This window comes from Rhea pennata, chromosome 1 (genome assembly GCF_028389875.1).
Source record: "Rhea pennata isolate bPtePen1 chromosome 1, bPtePen1.pri, whole genome shotgun sequence".
Classification (NCBI taxonomy): domain Eukaryota; kingdom Metazoa; phylum Chordata; class Aves; order Rheiformes; family Rheidae; genus Rhea; species Rhea pennata.
Genome location: NC_084663.1, coordinates 102308900 through 102329296, shown reverse-complemented (window position 1 = coordinate 102329296; position 20397 = coordinate 102308900). Strand labels below are relative to the sequence as shown.

The 20397-nt window shown below is 35.9% G+C and overlaps 1 protein-coding gene across 2 annotated transcripts in view; it reads right to left on the bottom strand.

Moving 5' to 3' along the window:
- The window catches only part of CD247 (CD247 molecule), a 60073-nt gene extending 39825 nt beyond the window's left edge, over positions 1-20248 (bottom strand). The window contains exon 1 of one of the 2 annotated variants that reach the window (XM_062597283.1): positions 19914-20248. In XM_062597283.1, coding sequence (XP_062453267.1) covers positions 19914-19971 — 58 coding nt within the window. In that variant the 5' untranslated portion in view covers positions 19972-20248. The remainder of the gene's footprint in view (positions 1-19913) is intronic. The other variant, XM_062597275.1, reaches the window with a different exon arrangement.
- Positions 20249-20397: the final 149 nt, after the last annotated feature.

Genomic DNA, 20397 nt, shown 5'->3' with positions numbered 1-20397 from the left:
TACACCAGTTATGACAAGAGATTAAGAAAAACAGCCACCCCGGGCAGCCCAAGCTGGTGTGTAATAAACGGTTTAACCCTGGATAAATCAAATGACAAGTGTGGGTGGCTTTGATTGAAATGACAAGGCAGTTTGTCACCCATTGTTCTGCCAGAGATCTGTAGTACTAACATTTTCTGCTGAGTTGAGGGGAAAGCAGCCTGAAACTTGTGCAATTCAGAGGCTTTGCACAAAAGACGTCAAAAACAAAAGGGTCGGCCCCAGCACTGAAATGCCCTCCTTGCCCTAAACAAGGCACCAGCGGAAGAGACTTGGTTTCCAAGTTGCTCTAATATAAAAACACCACTGTCTTTGGGAAGGACGTATTTAAAACAGAACAAAATATATTGAGCTCTGAGGTTTTATATTGGCTGCTGGCATTTGACAGAGCTGCTTGGCTTCCCTTCATGTGAAGCTCCTAATAGTAACCTCCTCATCAACCACAGGGGCTGTGTTTTGCTCATTGATGGAGTGTTGAGTGCCGATAAATGATAACAGCAGATTAAATTATTAATATTTTAATAATTTATTCTTCTTCCATAATTAATAAATTATTAAATAATCTTGAGGGCCCCAGGTGATTTAGACAATATTGTTCTAGCTGTTATAGGTATACATGCTTAAATATAGCGACCATCCCAAAGACTGCACCCAATACTGCAAATATTTGTTTCCACTTAATCTTAAGTAGTGCATTAATTTCTATCCTGTATGAGGTTGTACAGGCATGTCAGTCTTGAGGCAATTAAAATCTAAATAAACAAGCAACATAGGTTGGTAGGGGGAAGAGGCACAGAAAAATCTAGTGGTTGCCTGAAGGTCACATGGCAGATCAGTGACAGTCATGGACCCAACCACACTGCAAACAGAAAAGGAAAGTGATAGCTGGCCGTATGAGGGGCCCAGGGTTTTTTCCTGTAAAATAGGAATTAATACCATGACTTCAGACCCCGTGACATTATTGAATTTATTCGTTGTATGAATTTGAAGACTGTGGCCTTATCATATTTTCACCTTCTACACCCAGGCAGAGTCTTCCTGAAAGCCCCTCTGGTTCTTGCCATGAACTTAGCTGTGCAATTCTAATGAAGATGACATTCAAAACACTTTTAGCCTTTGTGCTTGGAGAAACCTTAAGGTGGCTTCTCCGCCTCCTCCACTCCCCACTTCTTTTCAACACCTTGGAAAACCCCTGCTGTTTTAAATTTACATACCTTTTCCTTTACAGATGCCAACATTTTGAGTTACTGAAACATTCACCTTCCTGTATCTTAATGAAGACAAGTAGCAGGCCTTGCTGAGGGGCTGTTACCTAACACTCATCCCAGTACATCTAGGTTGATCTAGACACACTGTCCAGTCTCATAGTAGCCCTCTAATAACCCAAGACTACATTATTGCTTGCACCTGTATTCTCCTGTATTCTGCTTCGGACAAAAAGAAAATGATCTTTTCTGTTAAAATGCTTCCAGAAATTAGAACTAAATCAAGAAGGTGAATTGATGCATTTCCCTTGCCTCCAGTGAAGCCTTTGCTTTAATATAGTGTTTGCAGTACTGTCTTTCCAGGAGAGAAACAGAAACTCAAAGCCAACACAGAGGTCCCTCCTGGCAACATGACACCCATCTGTCATTTTTCTCCATAAGAACACATTCATGACACGGTAGTTATTTTTATCTTGACCCTGTTCCAATGTCAGCTGCTCATGTCCAGCTTTTTCAGGGAAAAGCCAAAAGCAAAACTGAGAGTTGGCTTAAGGTAAATACTGCTGCATCAGTGTTGCAGTTTGTCATGCATCTTTAGCATTTCCAGTAACATGGATAGTATCATAAAAAGATACTATCTTTTTAATATCCAGCACTGAGTCTTGAATCTTAGAATTAGATAGGTCTTTCCCTTCCCTAAGTGATTTCCATCTTAACCTAAATGCTAACTGATGAACTTCATTCACTCCTTTTTCTCCATGTCTTTTTACACTTGTCCTTTTGAACAATTCTGCATACTAACTTAACCATTTTACTTCTTCTCTTGCTCTTATCTTCTGCATGTTACCCCAAATTCAAACTAGCCTTCACTCATCCCCAGAAAAGTCAGCCTTCAATCCATTCCCTGTGACCAGCGTATGAACAGCAACACCAGGTCAGAGCAGAAGTCCATCTAGTTCAATAAGCTGTCATTGGCAAAAACTAGTAATAGATGTCGAAGAGTATAAGAACAAGATAATCTGGATTTTTGGGATATTTCTAAACTACTTTAACATCTTAATTGATTTTTTGTTCTTTCATGCTATAATATCTTTTCACTACACAGCCTTTTAGCATCCTCAACATCTTATTATGAAGTATTGAATGGTTTTTAACCAAGTTCTGTATAGCACTGCTAAACTTCTTTGAAGGTTTGCGAAGATATCATTTTGAAAATGTCCTCTCAAATGTTGCACTGAACTTTCACTGTTCTGAATTTTACTAGCTCTTCTCTATTGAAATAGCCAGCTCTAAAATTCCAGGGATGATCTTTGCCATCCTTCTCCGTCTTTCTCTTTCAGTAATTTTCTTCTCATCAAATTACCATGTCCTTTCCTATCTATTGTTACCTACCCTCTCTTCCAGCTACTGTCTTTCCCTTCTCTTGCTTTCTCTCTCTTTTTCTTTTTTTCTTTTCTTTTCTTTTTCTTTTTTTTTAAGAATCAACTGATGTAGGAAGTTTTAAGGCTGCTTAAATTATGGGTGAGTGCTTGGCACTTCCAGAGAAATAAGGCCCTTCAAGGTTCTGCAAATTGGACTCCTGAAACCTTCAGTCAGTTTTGAAGTTTCATTCTCAATGTAATTTACTTGCACAAATTTAATTATATTATTCTCAATTACTCTGCAGTGATCACAGATGCTTGAGCCATGATCCACTATTTTTCTAGCTGTTATTTCTCGATCCTTCTCATCCTGAGCTACATCTCATTTCACCTCAGTTGTACATGGGGTCTGGGCCTGTGCATGCTGGATGCAGTATTTATTTTCTGTCAGTCCTTCAGGCTGATGACGTTTTTTTAATCTGGTGATTATAAAGATATGTAGAGTATCTTTCAATCCATCTACTACATGCTTCAGCATTGCATTTATCTTCCAGTCCTTTTTATTACCGCTACAACAGGTTGTATTGAGAAACTTCTCTAATCTCAGCACTGATTTCTATTTATATCACTGTTTTTGCTCACAAACAGCAACAAGAAACAACTTCCCCCTATTTTGGCTGAAAACTCATGTTGAAAGGTGCTGAAATACACTTTTGAATAAATAAGTTCTCATCAGTTCTAGCCTAGTCTTCCATTCTATTAGTCCGTTGTAAATTCAGACTTAAAAGCACCTTATAGCTAAAGGCTAAAGCAATTGGCAACTCTGTATCTGGCTTTGCTAGAGACTTTATGAAAGGCAGTTAACCATTCTGTGCCTAGATTTACCCTATTACAACAAAAATCACAGGAACATACTACTACAGAGTACGAGGAGCATTCATTAGCGCTTACAAAGCACTGCCAATTCTTAAGAAATCGTTAGATTAATGAAAGCAATGTGATTAGTAGCAAGTGATTAATTGAAATCAATAGATTGAAAAGAATCATTGAATCACTGAAAAATAATAATAACGAAAAAGGGAATCTACACTGGGGGAGGAGAAGAGAAGATACTCATGGGTTGATAACTGCTAAACTCTGCTAGGAACACAGTTTATTCCGCAGTGTAGATGGTGCCAAGCCACATTCCCAAATCATGTTACAGCCCAGAGAAAATTAAAGGCTATCACATAATTCAGGGACAGGGTTAAGACACAATTCACAGTCCTGTCTACACCGCAAGACCAAAATGTGTTTAGACACACTGTAATCACAACTACCAAAAAAATGATTTTTCAGCATAGCTTGACTGATTTTGCAGTGTCTTCTTTCTGTCTTCATTCACAAGAGAATCCATCCGAGGCTTTTAGGAGATTTTCCATCCATACTGCAATACTGATACTTGTTGATAAGCTAGTAATGGTCAAAAGACCAGTGTAGCTAACCTACACTGATTTCACACACTGGGTGCGAGATTCACACAGTTAGCTCCCAACACACAATGCTGGGGAGGAAGGCAACATCTCACACACTAACCAATCTGGCAGAGCGGCCTCTATTTTTCTGTGAGTCCATATGATCCACATACTCCTTTCTTTATTATTTGAAGAATCAAAACAAGAAGGCTGCTGGAAAGCCCCTTCTTTAAATTTACCAACAATTAATACAGTTTTTCCCACAAAGCTGAGAGTTTAGAGAGCCTATACGTTTAAGAAATGCACAAGAAAAAAATTTTTTTCTCCACAATTCCAGTAAAAAGATCTGTACTATTCCTCTCTCTGTTCTCAGTTTTAAATCCTCCTGAAGTAACAGTGGTTCTATCTAGTTATTTTTCCCTTATTATTTTAACCATTAAAAATAAATTGCTACTGAAATATAGCACTAGATTCTAGAGAGTGGGACATATGAATTCAACCAAAATAACCTACTTTCATGAGAAGAACAGAGACAAAAATATCACAAGAAGGGATAGGTGTAGCTTTAGAGGAAGAAATGAATTGCTTACCTAACCCTATTTCACATATTTCTCTTATCTATAATACACATTTTATTGAATGTACTTCACTAGATTACATGAATATCAACTGACTGAGAAAATCGAGTGAGGAAGGTCAAATCATTATTATATCCTCAGTAACAATTATTTAGTTCTTCCATTCTTATTTCCACCACTTTGAGGTTTGAAGAAAGCTGTTTTAATTCTTTGTATTTCCATTTCCCAATCTGCTTTCAGAGATAATAAAGTAAATCTGACCATACAGAGACACTGAGAGAATTTTGTTCTTTCTCAAAGCTCTCTCACAACAGGGAAATTACACACTCCTCAAAAATAATATCAAAGGTGTTATTCTTAGCAGACTCTTGTTGTTCAACAAATTCAGTATTTTAAAGTTGGGCAGTTTGGTAGCCTTTAACTTCCAATAGTCTAATTCTATAATGTGACAAGCACAAAAAAGACATTTGTTATATTACAAAACTGTACTACATTTGATCTTATTTTCATCAATTATGTTATAGTTCACAGATCAGGACAAATTGGCTGTTATCAAGCAGCATATCACACTTTATTAATATTCACATTACCCAAGAAAAATCTCCTGTGGTCTAGATAAGACCTGTAAATCATTCTAACACATGCAAACATCAAAGTATTTGGGAAAGTAGTTTAATCTTAGAAGTTCTGTGGAAACTATACTTCTCATATGGAATACATAAGAAAATCGGTCAGTTACTATGATCTCAGATTTATAGCTAGAAATAACAGGTAAATAAATAAGATGAATGAAAGATAAGACCATGAATAGGGTTTACAAGACTTTCTCCTAAGAAAGGGTGAATAAGGCACTTGAAAACTAAATGACAGAATAAATACTGAAATTGCAATTTCATACTGGGAAGTTAAATCAGGACAGATGAGTCTTTGATACATACATGGATCATGAAAGAAGTTTGTCTTGCTCATTCGAAAAGTGACTTCAAGCAGAGAGTGGTGAATAACTTCAGCAGATAGCTGGGAAAGATACTTGGGAATGTGTGATGTGCATCGGACACATGCAAGACATTACATGTTCATGCCTCTGTGTGGGACAGTGCTGTGTGCAGCACATCTAAGGATGCAAATGAAGTATGCTAAGAGACAAAGATAAATATCATGAGATTCAAAAGGATATTTAAGGGTTCACTACTTTGAATTTTCTGGTTCCTCTGTGGGTTTGCAAGGCATTTAATAGAGATCTTTACAAACGTGAACACAAATTTCAGACATGTCCTTTAAATGAGTTCAGATTTCTCATCATCTGCTTCTTCTGTGCAATGAACTCAAGGTGAAGCTGGTATCATCTTGTGCTTTTCATTAATGGGAAGGTAAATAACTAGAAAGTATACCAGCACCTCTTGCCTCATAAATATGGAATCCAGGTAGTACTTCCATCACGGAAAAGAAGTAGGTCAGAAACAGAAGTTCTAGTGGCATCAGCATGTGTTCACTCCCTTTGAAATAGTAATTTCAAACTGAAAAAGAAACATTCCATTATTCCTGGCATCAGCTGGGAAAATAGTCTTCTTCCCACCATGCACAGTGTATATGTAACTTGAGAAGTTCCCTTTCTCAGAAAAAAAATGCTCTTTAGCAGATAAAAGATGAAAGGTTGCCAATAGATTTTGCATTTTCAACATTTACACATGTAGCACTATACAAAACACTGAAGATCACCTTTGCTCCTTATTAATTCTTCATTTAAAAAATGGCTTTGATAAAGGAACCAAATACATTTTCATGCCATCACACCAAATTGTGCATATGCATTTAAGAGACAGATCAGTTTGTAATGCATGCTTACAAGCACATTCATGCATTTTTGTATTACTCGCTAGGTATACACCCATACAATGTCAATAGCATTGTATTTGTATCCAGCCATGAAGTTACATAGCATAAATATGCCTTTAACATGCTTGTGTAATAACATTGTGTGTTCTTGCATACCTCCCAAATACATAGATAAGAATAAAGGAGTGACAAAGACCTCCTTAGTAGTTAAACAGTCTCTTGCTCCGGTAGACAGTCATGTGATAAAATCTATTCCATAAACTCAGCAAGCTCCTCCTGAATAAGAATTCAGTTTTTACCCCCTTTGCCCTAAGAAAAATCTATTCCAAAACATTGCTATTCAGATGGTTGAATCTTTCTTCTGATCCTCTTCTAAAGTAATTCAGCAACCATTTTATAGCTATTTGTTCTAAAACCCATGCTGTTTTTTATTTCATCCTCTCTACGCTCAGTATATTTTCAACACTAACTGTAACCTCTCTCAAACCTTCTTCACATATGTGCATGTGAGTATTCTTTAACGCACTACATACAGATGTCTAAGAGGCTATGTTTTGATAAGTTTTATGTAAATTCCATTCAAATTGCCTTTTGCCTCTAGGGCTCTATTTCAAAATATTTCACGCCGCTTTTCCCATCCTCCTTCAGCTCAAGGCACCAAGATTGAAAGGCTCAGTAGAATGACAGCTTTGGAAGAAAATCCCAAGTAGGTTTCAGGCAAGCTCACACTCCTTCGGCTCTCACATACAACGCAGATAATAGACAAGTGCCATACGCTGAGCATTTTCCAAGCCACATTACAGATATTATCCTGTATAAGCCAAAACACCCTGAAAAAAGCTTTGCTGAAGTATAGCTTCCCTTAGGCAAGTTCATTTCTCAGAAGCCCAAGACCCAGGAGTTTAAGACTGAGGTGCTCTATTCTGTGCCTGAGGCAAAAGAGGCTACATACATCGAGCAAATAAACTGCAGTCAGTCCCCAGAGGAAGCCCTTGCTTTGATGCCTGCTTAATAGTTAATGCATAGGGCAAGTCCTCACTAGCCAGAAGCTATCTATGAGAAAAGAAGCATGTAGTTATAGGAAGACAGACAGCTGAGAGCTGAACTTCAACACCTACTGAAATAGCAAGAACTATTTCTACTAAGATAATATATGCTTTAATTAGTTTAAATGAGAAATGTAGCCATTATAATCACCACGTCCCAGCATAGGAGTTCCCATAGGAGCAAAAGGTGACTAGAATAATTGTTCAAATATATTAGCGATTCCAATACTGCCTTCCCTAGAACAACAGTACTCAGACACCAACCAGGTCAAACACCATCGCATTAGGAGCAGCACCAACACTGACAGCATGCATATGTTGCACTCCTTGGCAGGCAGCATACAGTGCAATAAACATTTTACATCTCTGTAGCATACTGCCTAAAAATCTCAAGATGCTTTGTAAGTGTGAAAAAATGCACAATCTGCACAGGATATTATTTTTCCTTTCTCTCCACTTCAGGAAGACTAATAGAACACCAACATCTGAGTTTTTATTTTCCACGTCTCCCATCAGTTCATCTGAACCTGGAATGGCAAGTTTTTTTTAATGAGAGGGAGGGAGAGAGGTTGCCCATTTTCCCTGGGCAAGCAAGGCTGACATGTAAGCAATAAGGGTCTTTGTGAATGTAGCAGAAAATTAGACATAGCCACCACTTTCATTTCCTGTATATTCAAAATATTACACCAGTAGATCTAAAAACCACTTCATATATCTCACTTTCCAAAACATCACTGTGAAATAGGCAAATAAACCACTTTGATGATTAATTAAAAACTAATACAGGGTATATTCTTCAGGCTCATGTGAGTTAGAAGTTTAGGTATTATTTGTATATCATCAGCTTGATAGGCAATTTACAACTAACAAAACCTAAGGCAGTGGCCCATATTGGCTAAGTTTGGACACTATCTTACTGGAATGACTACACAAATTCCAGTGGCTTTCTAAAGGTTACATAATAAATCAACCACACTTAAAAATATAAAACCTGTAGTCCCCTTTTTCTATTTTCTTGCTTTAGCCAAAAAATAGCTTTATTTCACTTGGGGCAGAAACAATTTGTAAAGCCCTGAGAGTGATAAGAATCATGTGATTTATCTACAAGTACCTCAGACAAGACCCTGAACTTCAGACTTCTCAAACTGAAAAGTTTACATTCAATTCATATTGATTTTTCTTGGTACCTTAATAGCAATCTTCTAATCAGATAAAATTAAAAAGCACTGCAAGATAATTTAACAATATTCAGAACTACAGTAAAACATGGTAATTAAGAGTTAAACAGAAAAATATTAAAAATAAACTCAAAACAAAACATTGCATTAGGAATAGGACATTATCTAAATGAGGACTCAAGTAAAACCACTTTGCAAAATCATCTGTACATGCACACCGAAAAGTAAGAGCTAAATAACTTAGCAGCAATCTTTTTCTTGGGTATAAGATATATTCTAATTACAGAAGAGGCTGCGCAATGCTTTATTTTTATTATAGTGTGACCTTAAAGCTTTAAAAGGCATGAAGATCCCACTGAGTCCAAAGGCACAGAATGAGAAACCTTCTCCTTTCCAAAAGCTTTTGTACGCACTGCAGTCACTGTGGAGGCTGCAGAGGGTCACAAAAACATAGCTAAATTGGTTTCAAACTAGTTAATAACAGGATTTTTCCTTCAGCATAGATCTCAATGTGGGCTGCAAAAATCTGACTGAGCAGTTGGGTAAATGCCCAGGCAGTTAGCCTGAAATAAACCTTGTGCTGACACCACTAGAGAGTTGCCTTAAATCAGCTATGTAATTTAAAGCTAGTTTAGGTATGTTTACACAAACAGCATTTACTAAAACACAGACATGCCCTAATCACACAAGGAAAGTTTGACATAAATATTATCCTCATTTTACATATTTATAGATATGCATATCTATACAGCTATCTATATAGCATATAGATAACGTATTTAAAGATGAGGCAACTTGCCCAAATCTTTCTAAACCCCTCTTTTCTGTATTTGTTTTCAGATAATCCTTCTCTCCACGAAAGGCCTGTGTACTTGCTGGGCTTTCTCAGATTGCCTATTCTGATCATACTCTGTTTTGCTGCCTCCCTCAGGTCCCTCCACACCCTTAAGATTTGGTAGCTTAGAACTTTCTCCTAGATCTTACAGTGCTGGATAACTAAATGTTGTTTCAGATGTTGCACGATAATCAATATTTAAGCATATGTTATCAATACTAACTTCATGTTATTTTCATGTATCTATGCACAATAGAATGGCAGCACCACTATGCCCCATTTTGCAGGCAGTCTCATACACAGGAGCTTGCTTAGAGATTCTGGTCATGCTGAAATACAGCCACTTCTGGAGACAGAGCAACAATTTTTGCAAGGATAGGTGGGGAAATTCTTAACTGCACACTCCACTGTGTAGCACTGACCCTTACGGTGTGGCTCTGCAGAACAGGCAAGAATGCCGTAGGTCTTCTCCAGAACAAAACTGTATGCACTCCATTACTTGACCACAAAGGATTAAACTGACTGTATAAACTGTCTCTACAAGATATATCAAAACTAACACTGAGGGTTTTTTTTATTACATTGGTTTAATTAAATAATACTAGCTCATCAAAAACAAGTTCCAGTATAAATTTTAATGACACGTTAATTACTGAACATTTTTTGACTTGCGTCAGAATTTTTGATCAAAACTAAGAATAGCCTTTCTTGAATAGCTTAGCAGGTGGGAGTCTCTCTCAAGCTCCTGGTCTGAATCAGGCAGAGTAAGGACTTGAATCTGGGTTTCCCTCTTCCCAAACACAGAATACTAATTACTCACAGACTCACAAAAATAATTTAGAGGGATTTGGTTTACCCCCGTAGAAAAAAAAAGGAAAAAAATGAAAATTTTGAGAAGTTTTACAGGATGAAACTATTACGTCTCTTTCAGCTCTATTTTAAACCTGATTTCCAGGCTACTAAAGCCATCATATCTAACAAATAGACATTTGGATCAAGATGTAAAAAGCAGAGCAAGAACAAAAGCAGCAAACTTGTTAGCTACCTTTTTGCAGCTGAGAAAGATAAAATCAGATAAAAATATCTTGGAAAAGATGTTACAGTAAGATAAGGCTGAAGGTTCATATCTGTAACTTCTTTAAGAAAGTTATAAACAAACAAATAAAAATTGTATCAAACCTGAAAATCTGCTGCTACTTTTTCGCCAGAAGAGACATACCTAACAGCAGTAACAAATGCATTATAGCAGTGCTGATTTTGTGGCAAGTAGTAAAGCAACAGCTCAGTTATTAGCAGAAAAGAGATTAATTAAGCATGAACAGACAACAGAGTGAAAATTCCAGTTTTGTCTAGTTCATATTAATACCAGAGGCATCTGAAATGTAAGAAAGAGTTCAAAACAAGGTAAACGAAAACTGAGCTCCTCCTAGAGAGCCGTAATTTCATAAGCATCCCCATTTTACATTTTCTAAAAATATGTTTTTAATCCTTGAGTCATGGAGAAATGCTCAAAGATGTGATTGTAGCGTAGTCTCAGAAAAAAAAAAAAAAAAAGTCAAGTACTGAACAAGGTATGCGTAACTTCTAGTATCTCATTATATTTCAGGCAAAACTCTCCAGGAAAACAAAACTTTTGAACATCTGTAGTTATTTTCAACCTTTCACAGACAGGCAATATTTTTTTAGACTATACTTTTCAGACAGCATGACCAATCAACTGGAAGAAGTTGCCTTAAATAAATTACTTCTTTGAATTGTCTCACAAACCTGTATATACAGAAGATGGACAAAGTTGTGTTGTTCTTAGTAAATTTATACATTAATTGCAAGAGAAAAAGAAAAGCATATTCTCAGTAAGCAAACCACATTGAGTTTGATGCAGAAAGTAGAGTCCACCTGTCAAAATTACGGATGAAAAAAAAAAAAAAAAAAAGACTCCATGCAGTGGCTTGAAATAATGCTCTCACGCAAGTGAGTTTTATGGCTCCCTGGGAGCCCACAGCTGCCCATCTGTGCCTGGGCCAGCACGGCCTCGGTTACCGCACTGTGCTGGGGGTCTAGTGTTCACTGCAGAATTCTGCTCCTGTCCAGTACGGTGTGCATGTGTAGGCAAAACTCCCCTCAATTTCCTACTAAAATCGAAGTCTAAGTGAGACCGATTCTTATTGAAAGCATAATTTAATATAATTTTACTGAGATTTAGAGATATTTTCATTTTAGATGCTTATTCTGAGGAGCTAAATTCCAGAAGACTTTTACAGTACATATTAGATGTTCATTTTTAAAATAACAGCAAGTGCAATGATATTTAACTTTTGGCTAGAAATCAAGATTGATTAACCTACTTGTCTTCTCTGGTCTGTTGGGTGTGGTCACTCTCATAACATACATATGCTCCATTTTACATTTAAAAGATCAATACTTTCAAGAAGTTAAAAATTAGGCATCTCGGGCATTATTGTCTCTCCATTTCAGCAAAAGGAAGTTAAAATACTATTGCTGAAAATGAGTTTCTCATTTTCTTTCACCATTTTTATTTAAGCTCAGCAAATGTAAAGATTTAATTATTATACTTCATTCATCAGGGTAACCCCAGGCAAAATTTACACAGATAAGCTTACACTTCCAGAGAGAAATCAAAAGAATCAGAAACTAATGACGAACACGTAATAGGTAACCAGGACGAAAAAAAATATGCAGGTAGTGAGCAAGCGTAAAGTCAAATTTATTGCTAGTGTAAGCCTCCAAAATTCAGTTAATAATCGTACGGGTTATTTTGGTTGCATTGAATTTGTAACTCTCCAGATCTAAATAGACAATAAAGTGTAAAAATTGACAGCAAGAATTTTTACATTTACTGAGAAGTATGAAAATAAAATATTATAAAAGAAGTAAAATAAAAGATCAAAGACGCATTCTTACATTACTTCATAGTTTAGAGGACCACTCCCATACAGCTCTTCTAAAAATCTTTCATTACAAATTTCTAGTTGTAACAAAACTAGAAGCAAGTTCTAGTTTGTAATGACTAAGGCTTGAAGAATGAGTTCACCTGTGCATACTAACTCAGTCATGTACCATACCTTTAGTTAATGAACCACAACATAACGCACGTTAGTAACTGAACACTGAAAATTAATAGGAAGTTGTTGGGAAGAAATCTATGGAATAGAAATAATATCTTCTAAAAAAAATCACCAAAAGAAACTAATTCATTACACAACATTTTATAAGCAGAGAAACTATACTCAGAGTGAATAATTCACAGAACTGTTTGCTTGCTTCTGAGAAACTAACTGTTTCTAGGTTATGTAGACTTTTTTTTTTTTAATATAAAATCAATTATAGAACACTTTTGTGTGTTCTCTCTTCCTTCCTTCAGAATATATTTCTTCATGAAATTCACAAGACTTTATTCCCCTTTTCAGTCCTCATAAACGCACCCTCACGTTCGTACAACATGCTGCTCAAATCACCCATCATACATAAAAGCCAAAAGCAATGGTACTGTGCCCAATTCACATCATGGGGAGAGAAAGGGAGACAGAGATTACTCTCGAAAATTCTGGTAAGACTTTTGCATTGCAATTAATTTTATGTGACAGAGACACAGACAGTACTAGGACGGGCAACAGTATAAACCCCAACAGACAGTGGCTAGAGATAAAAATTACTTTTCCTATCGAAGTTTTGATGTTGGCTTTGCTCATCAACACTTGCTGATATACTAATGAAAAATGATCTAGTACTTAGTGATTAAATGGCTCTAGATGCAAGCCATGATTCACAAGCCGAATTTTTTCTTCTCAAAGGTTTAAACTTCTGAGGTATTGGTTGTGAGCTGTAAGATCCCAGCCCAGGAATCCAATTCTTTTATTCCTTTAAAAGTCATAATTCAAACCATTCAGCTATTTCTGCATAACAAAACAAACAGCATTTGATGATTAAGAGTTTGCAGTATCTAATGCTATGATGTTGATCCCTTTCACTGAAATGATGTTTTGCCAAAAGTAATATTGATACATTGTACAAAACAAAATTCTTGTTTCAGACTGATCTGATAAAATAACAAAGTGTATGTTAATTTTTACTTTGAGTTTCTGTATTAAATAATACAAAATAATTTTTTTCTAAGTAAAGTATCTAATCACAAATAAGTCACTTTGGGCCCTGGTCCCACATGGATACCTGCAGGATTTGGGCAAGCGCAAGGGTTTGCCCTCATCCATCTAACTGCCAACCAGACATTTTTCTATTTCTTCCCCTTTGGAGCTTCAATTTGCTTTGTGAAAAAGATATGGAACATGACAAGTTTAACTGAACTGATAATACATACATATGCATTAAATATTTGAGAAGCATTTATGATAGAGGTATTTGGCTCTGTTTATTTAAATTTTGTCAGTCATGTGGATAACAGCAGTATTTAACTACAATGAATACAAAACACTCATGCTCCTAGCTGGAACACATTCATTATAAAATTTGAAAAAACAACTAGAAGAAATGTGTTTTGTAGTCACAGAGTTCTTTCCTTTATTCAATAGTCACTGTCCTACTAAAACTATCAAAAGTCACTTATTTAAAAGTCATTTAATAAAAGTATTGAACATCATTTATTTAAATAGAAAAAAAATTACCCAAAGCAGTATTATTTCATCACATTTCCTGCACATTGCAGCTTATACCATTAGCACAGTGTTCGTGTTCCTTTAGTTTGTGAATTAATTATAAATAAAATTTCTTCATTTGTTTTTGTTCTTCAAATTTTGAAGTACTTATGAAAGCTGTTCTTTCTCTGTTCTCTGGTTCTAAATATTTGATATAGTTTTTGACCAGGAAACTATTTTCAGTGCTTACCAACCACAAACATTGCGACATCCTGAAACGGGTTGGTTCATTGTCCCCCAAATCTAGCAATTGCCTTAAAAAGTGTTTATAGATGATATATTATGCAGCTGTTTCGTTCTATTTGCTTCTGGAACCATGCAGGTTTGCATTTTCAAGGTGCCTTTATAAACTAGAAAATTTGACTAGAAAGGTGGTAGCAGTTAAGGTTTTCACTAAGGCAACAGCTTCAAGTTTAAATAAATCAAATACAGTGAGTTTTTTTATAAAGCCACAAGTGTCAATAACACTGCCACCGCCTGATCTATTCAGAGCGTCTTGCTATGGTTTATGTTATTGTTTGTTGATAATTTTTCACCCTTTTTCCCTAATCTACTTCCATACAATTCTAATTTGGTATATATTTTACTTTCGTATTATCTGAGCTTCCAAAGAATGAAGTGTTACCTTTATGGCTTCTCCTTTGCTTAAAAAATATAATAAAACTTCTTATTTTCAGAAAGAATCAAAATATAGATGAAGATTTCCCTATGATTATACTTTCCATGTACAAATGGTCCCATGGTATGAAAATTTTATCTGGCTCAGAAACCTGTTTGTTAGAAGCACTATGTTTGACATATTGTCACATACCAAAAGTGTGTGGAGATGGAAAACTCCCAGTCTTTTCTGTATTTCATCTTCCTTTCATTTTGTATATTTTTGTATATTCTAGTTGATTGTCCAACTTCAACGTCTAAGACTAAATCAATTATATATCAAAGTGCCATGAACAAACTACATAAAAGGCTTCCAAAGGTTGGTGCAATAACCCTAGAAAACTTTTAGGGATTCAAGTATTTCCAACATATATGGTTCAAAAATTAATATGACTTCTACCACTTAAAGTAAACGTTCATAGACACCGGTGCTTGTGAGCTTACGTGTTTAGCAGCTAGATATTTTTCACTTCTATTTTTATAGTTAAAATGTCAAAGGAGTGAAAGAACTGCATTTCTGTAAGTCTATCTACCTTTTGCAAAGACGCACATATCCACTGCATGTGGCTAGACATCTCCACTTTCTCTCAAGGTTTGTGCATTTGAGTGAGCAACCCGAAGAACTGCAAATTCAGTTTCTCAATTGCATGCACATTTATCTAGGTTATATATGAAATTATTAAACAGCTGCATATGACAACATGGATTTACATATCTCCTTAGCTTTCCAGAGAAATCTAATTTGGACAGTAATATTTTAAAATACAAATACTATGTATTTTTTAAAGGTGTAGAATTGAATTTAATTAAAATAATAGTATTCAGAACCGGTCTCCAAATATTACATTATTGCAACAGTGCAAATCAGAAAACTCTGTAAAATTTCAAATTCTCAAAGACTCTGGAACAACACAAATTGTTTTCTTAATGATAAAAAGAAATATCAAACGAAACTTTAATGTAGCTGCTGACTTACGTTGTAATAGAATAACGAAAATCAACAACTTACATAACAGTATACATGCACATTTACACAGATGCATGCACACCTTTAGCACAACAAACATTTTAGAAATAATTCTGAGAAGTTTTATCCTCTGCTCATGCCACCCTAAAAATATACTCTATTTTCTTGCAACGGTAGCTGATGTATTTTACATTTCTACATATAATACAGATATTTGAATACATGATGAGTTGGAGGAGGGGGTTATTTGATGTTTGTCTGCAATGGTGCAAGCAAGTCTTTCTGTTTTTAACGGGGGAGGTAGTTAGGAAAACAAGGATTTTATATATGTGTGTGTGTGTATATATATATATATAAATATATATTTTATATATATATATATATATATATATATAAATACACATACATACATACATATACACTATCTGTTTTACTGGTTTACCCAAGGTGCTAAGCACAATTCAAGTTTGTGCAAATAACAAAAAAATGCTGTCAAAAGTGTTCCTTACATGAATGTCTATTCATAAATCAAGTTCTGGTCCCCTTTAAGCTGCTAGTGAAACTCCTATTTTATTCATTTTTGCTTTTTATCCACATAGTCTTACTTAAGAAGGATAAAATTATAAAAGAGAAATACATTTTCAGACAGTTGTCTCCATTTTGTATATAGATCCTATCTAGTGTACATGGAAAAAAAAAACAGCAGAAGGAATGCAATCATTAACCTGTTACTTCACTCATTAGGAATTTCGCTTGGAAGGTTTCAGATAAAAAGCACTTACTCTATAATAAGCATTAGAGAACTGTAGCACTGCAATAGTTTGACAAACGGCCCTTTACAAAGAAAGACTACAGTTGTCAACATTTTGTTCAATTCGCAAATGTGCCAGTTCATAGTTTTTCCATGAAATATTAATGAATCATTGTGAACAGAAAGGACAAAAAGGAAAGAAAACATGAAATGAGGCCTTCAGCTTTTTTCCCTGGATGTAACACAAATTCAGCTACGACAGCTTAGAGATTGGGCATATGGAAGTGGAAATGGTATCCAAAATAGTTTATATTTACTTGTTCACATTTTGTAGATAGCCTTGTAAACAACTTTTAGTTTACATATCCTTTAGTTTGCATATCTGCTAAATAAGTGATCTGAGGAAAGAAAGAAATGAATAAATGAAACCTAAACCCCACAATTTGTCCATTTTATTTTCCTGACCATGAACTGGTTGAAAAAAGGCTCCCTGTTCACCATGGTGCCCAACAGATAGAAGAGACAGTGATTATTAAAATGAATTGCACAAGTATCTGTCAAAGCCAGATATGTTCTGCTTTCCGCAGAGTTAGCAAAAATACACTGCCCAATTCTGTTTAACAGATGATTATGAAAAAAATGATTCTGTAAAGAAGTGCAAAACAGAGAAGGGTTGTCCTTTTTAGAGTCCCTGCACATATGTTTGTGTGCATACACATAACTGCATGTGTATGTGTTTTTCTGCATATATCATCTACTCATACAAATCAAAATGTCATCTCAATAGCCTTAAAAGAAAATTAGGAGCAATTCTACAGTATTGCTCACAGTACTGCTTTATTGCTATTGAAGCCTGTCATGCTTTAGACTAAAAGCTCTGTAAAATATGGAGAGATTTTTTTTGTGATTTTTTCCGAGATTCTTTGGGTAGCAGTCTTTCAAAATTCTTCTTAGGTATCAAAGAACGACACAATTAACAAAGTAATCTGCTCAGAAATCTGGAATATTTCTTTTAATGCACTTTTTATTTGAATGCATATAGGATGACCTCAGGCAAACTTGGAAAACAACTCTTTTGTACTTCTGAAGGTAAAAATACAGAAAACTAAATATAGATATGATACAAAATTCTCTCTGTAATGGATCAAAGGTCAAGTTTGAATAGCCCGAAATTTGTGGTCTGCTGTCAAAAATTCAAATCTGCATCAGAATCTGTTGCCCATCTCTAGAATAACTTATTTAAAACAAAATATTTCTCACACTTGTCATATTTCTTTCAGTACTCAATAGATCAAAAGGAAAGTCTTTATGAGTTCATCAGTCCCAATCCTGGCAGCATCTTCAAGCTAACTAGTTAGCAAAAAAGCACAAAATTGCATCATAGTGACTTAGAATGAATTCACTGTAAGATGGTATGCAGCTTACTGACCTTCTTCGCACTCTGAGTTTGCTTTTTGAAAAAATGAGTTTACTTCATTCTAAAAGGGCTTGAAAGCACCCCAGGCAGCATCGGATCTTTGCTTCTGTTAATAGCTTTGAGCCAAAAAACTCATCTGTTTGGTCTCAGCTTGGTTCATGGTGATCTTCCATTTTTGTTACTGTGTCAGTATCTTACATCAATAATGTAGCAATGATTCTACAAATATTGTATTGTATTTCTTTTATTTTACCTGTATGCTCAAGCTAAATTCTACTGCTCCTTGAAGAATTACAGGCATCCTATCAAAAATGCTTCCCTTTCAAATCTTTAGGGGATCTAACCCCATCAATCACCTCCAAATTAATGGCTGCTGTGGCCTGTCCAAAATTTGATCCTACATATTCTTTGTGAACGTGAATACCCCTAAGAACTGTTCACCAAAGGCCCTTGGCCTTTGGTTTGGTGCTTGGCTTTAGCCATCTTCAAACTGTATTACATCATTTTACCTATTTTTCCAAAAAGATTTTCCGCTAAAAATGTAAAAATGAACTATGCAAAATACTGCTGTCTTGGGACAGAATAAAAGGAGAAAATGAGAAAAGATTTCTTCAGGTACCTTTTACCTTAAGTAATTCCTGTACAGGTCCATGAAATAAAATCACCTTTTCTTGAGAAATCGTAAGGGTCTGGAAATTTCAGAACTTTTTTTCACAGACCCAGGGAAAAAGGTATTCTAGTGTTTATTCATGTCTCATACTTTCATCTCTTCATACAGTGTCCACAGTACACCTAGATATCAGAAAGGGACACAAGCTTGATAAAAGTAACACAAACAGAAAAATGCATACTTACCACAGAGAATGCAGGTCTAGTTAAAATCCTCTTGAAACAATCTCCACAAATTACTAGAACTGGTTCCACAGTGTGAGTGGCTGTGAATTCTTTCTCTAATCTCCAGAAAACTTAAATAAAAAGTTTGCCACAGTCTCCAAAGATTTTCAGTATAAGGATGGTATATTTGTAAGAATATTCACTACATATATTATGGGTGAAACTCTTCCAGTGGATTTTATTTTTTTTAAAATACACACTCAAAGGCAGCCTACTAGTTTTTCATAGTTGCGCACTTCTCCAAACTCAGGTCTATCTCTAGGCCTACTCTGGATGTAAATTCCATTTTTTTCTTCTATTAAGAAGAGCGTTCCTCTCTCCCAAAGTAAATGCAACCTTTGAAGATTTGTGCGCACTAAAGCTGTTTCACTTTCTGACCAGGAGGAGCCAATACATAAAGGTAACATTTTTTAATTTTAAACTATGTCTAGTTTGAAGGTAATGACACAAGTTGAAGGATTTTAGCCTTTATTACATACTCTACCCTATTTCCAACCTGCTGGGTATGCCATTTACTGCAAACCAACCACACAACATACTACTGAGAAGTAATTCACCTCTAATTTTATCTAGCTAAATTAAAAGCCTCTCTCATGCACATTACTGAAAGTGACTATATTTTCAATATTGTATCAAATTTCTCCTTCTAAATCCCAAGGAAATCTGCTTGGGTGAGGGCTGAGAGCCATATTTAGCTGCAAATTGTTATTCAGCTACAGCATTTGCTCCAACACAACAAAAGCAGGCCTCACCAATAGTATCTACTGTTGCTGCCCTCATTTCCTCCTCCCTACCCTCCTAAGGGTATTTTTATAGCAAGGGAGTTCATATTCAACGAGTCCTGCAGCCCTGGTCCTGAACTAGTACATAACTAGCCGTAATTAGGGAGACATATATGGTCAAGCTCTGCACACAGATATCTTCCTGCTACCAAAAGGATGGAGAATCCAACAGAAACATCATGCTCTTTCCTCACCTCAAAAGAGTTTTAAAATAGCTCCTTGTAATATAAAAGCCTGCCTTACCTGTAATTGGGAGCTGTGCCTGCAGGATAGCGAAGATAACAATCCTCTTCCACTTCATCTCGCTCCCCTGGGCGGTGTCAGGGAATCGGAGGCCACGGTTTAGTAGAGTGGGGCAAGGAGGAGAAAAGGCACCTCCACGAGCTTTGTTCTTCTGCCTGCCTCCACAGGAAGCACCAGTTCTATAAGGCCTTTCAGAGTCCACCTGCCGGCAGCATAGCCGAAACACATGTGCTTTCCTCAACCTCACAACCAGGCGGCTTCAGAGGTTTGAGTTTTATATTCTTGGTATTGATGTTTGGGGTTTCCTTTTGTATTTTTCATTCTTTTCTCTTTTTAAGACTTTTCTTCCCTTTTTTAGCTCATCTGATGGTTTCTAAGACATTCTAATTCTGTAGCTGCTGATCCTAGAGCCCAGAAAATCTGGTATGAAATTCACCCACACTTCAAAAGGATACTCTATAACTATGTTCAGTATGTAGTATAT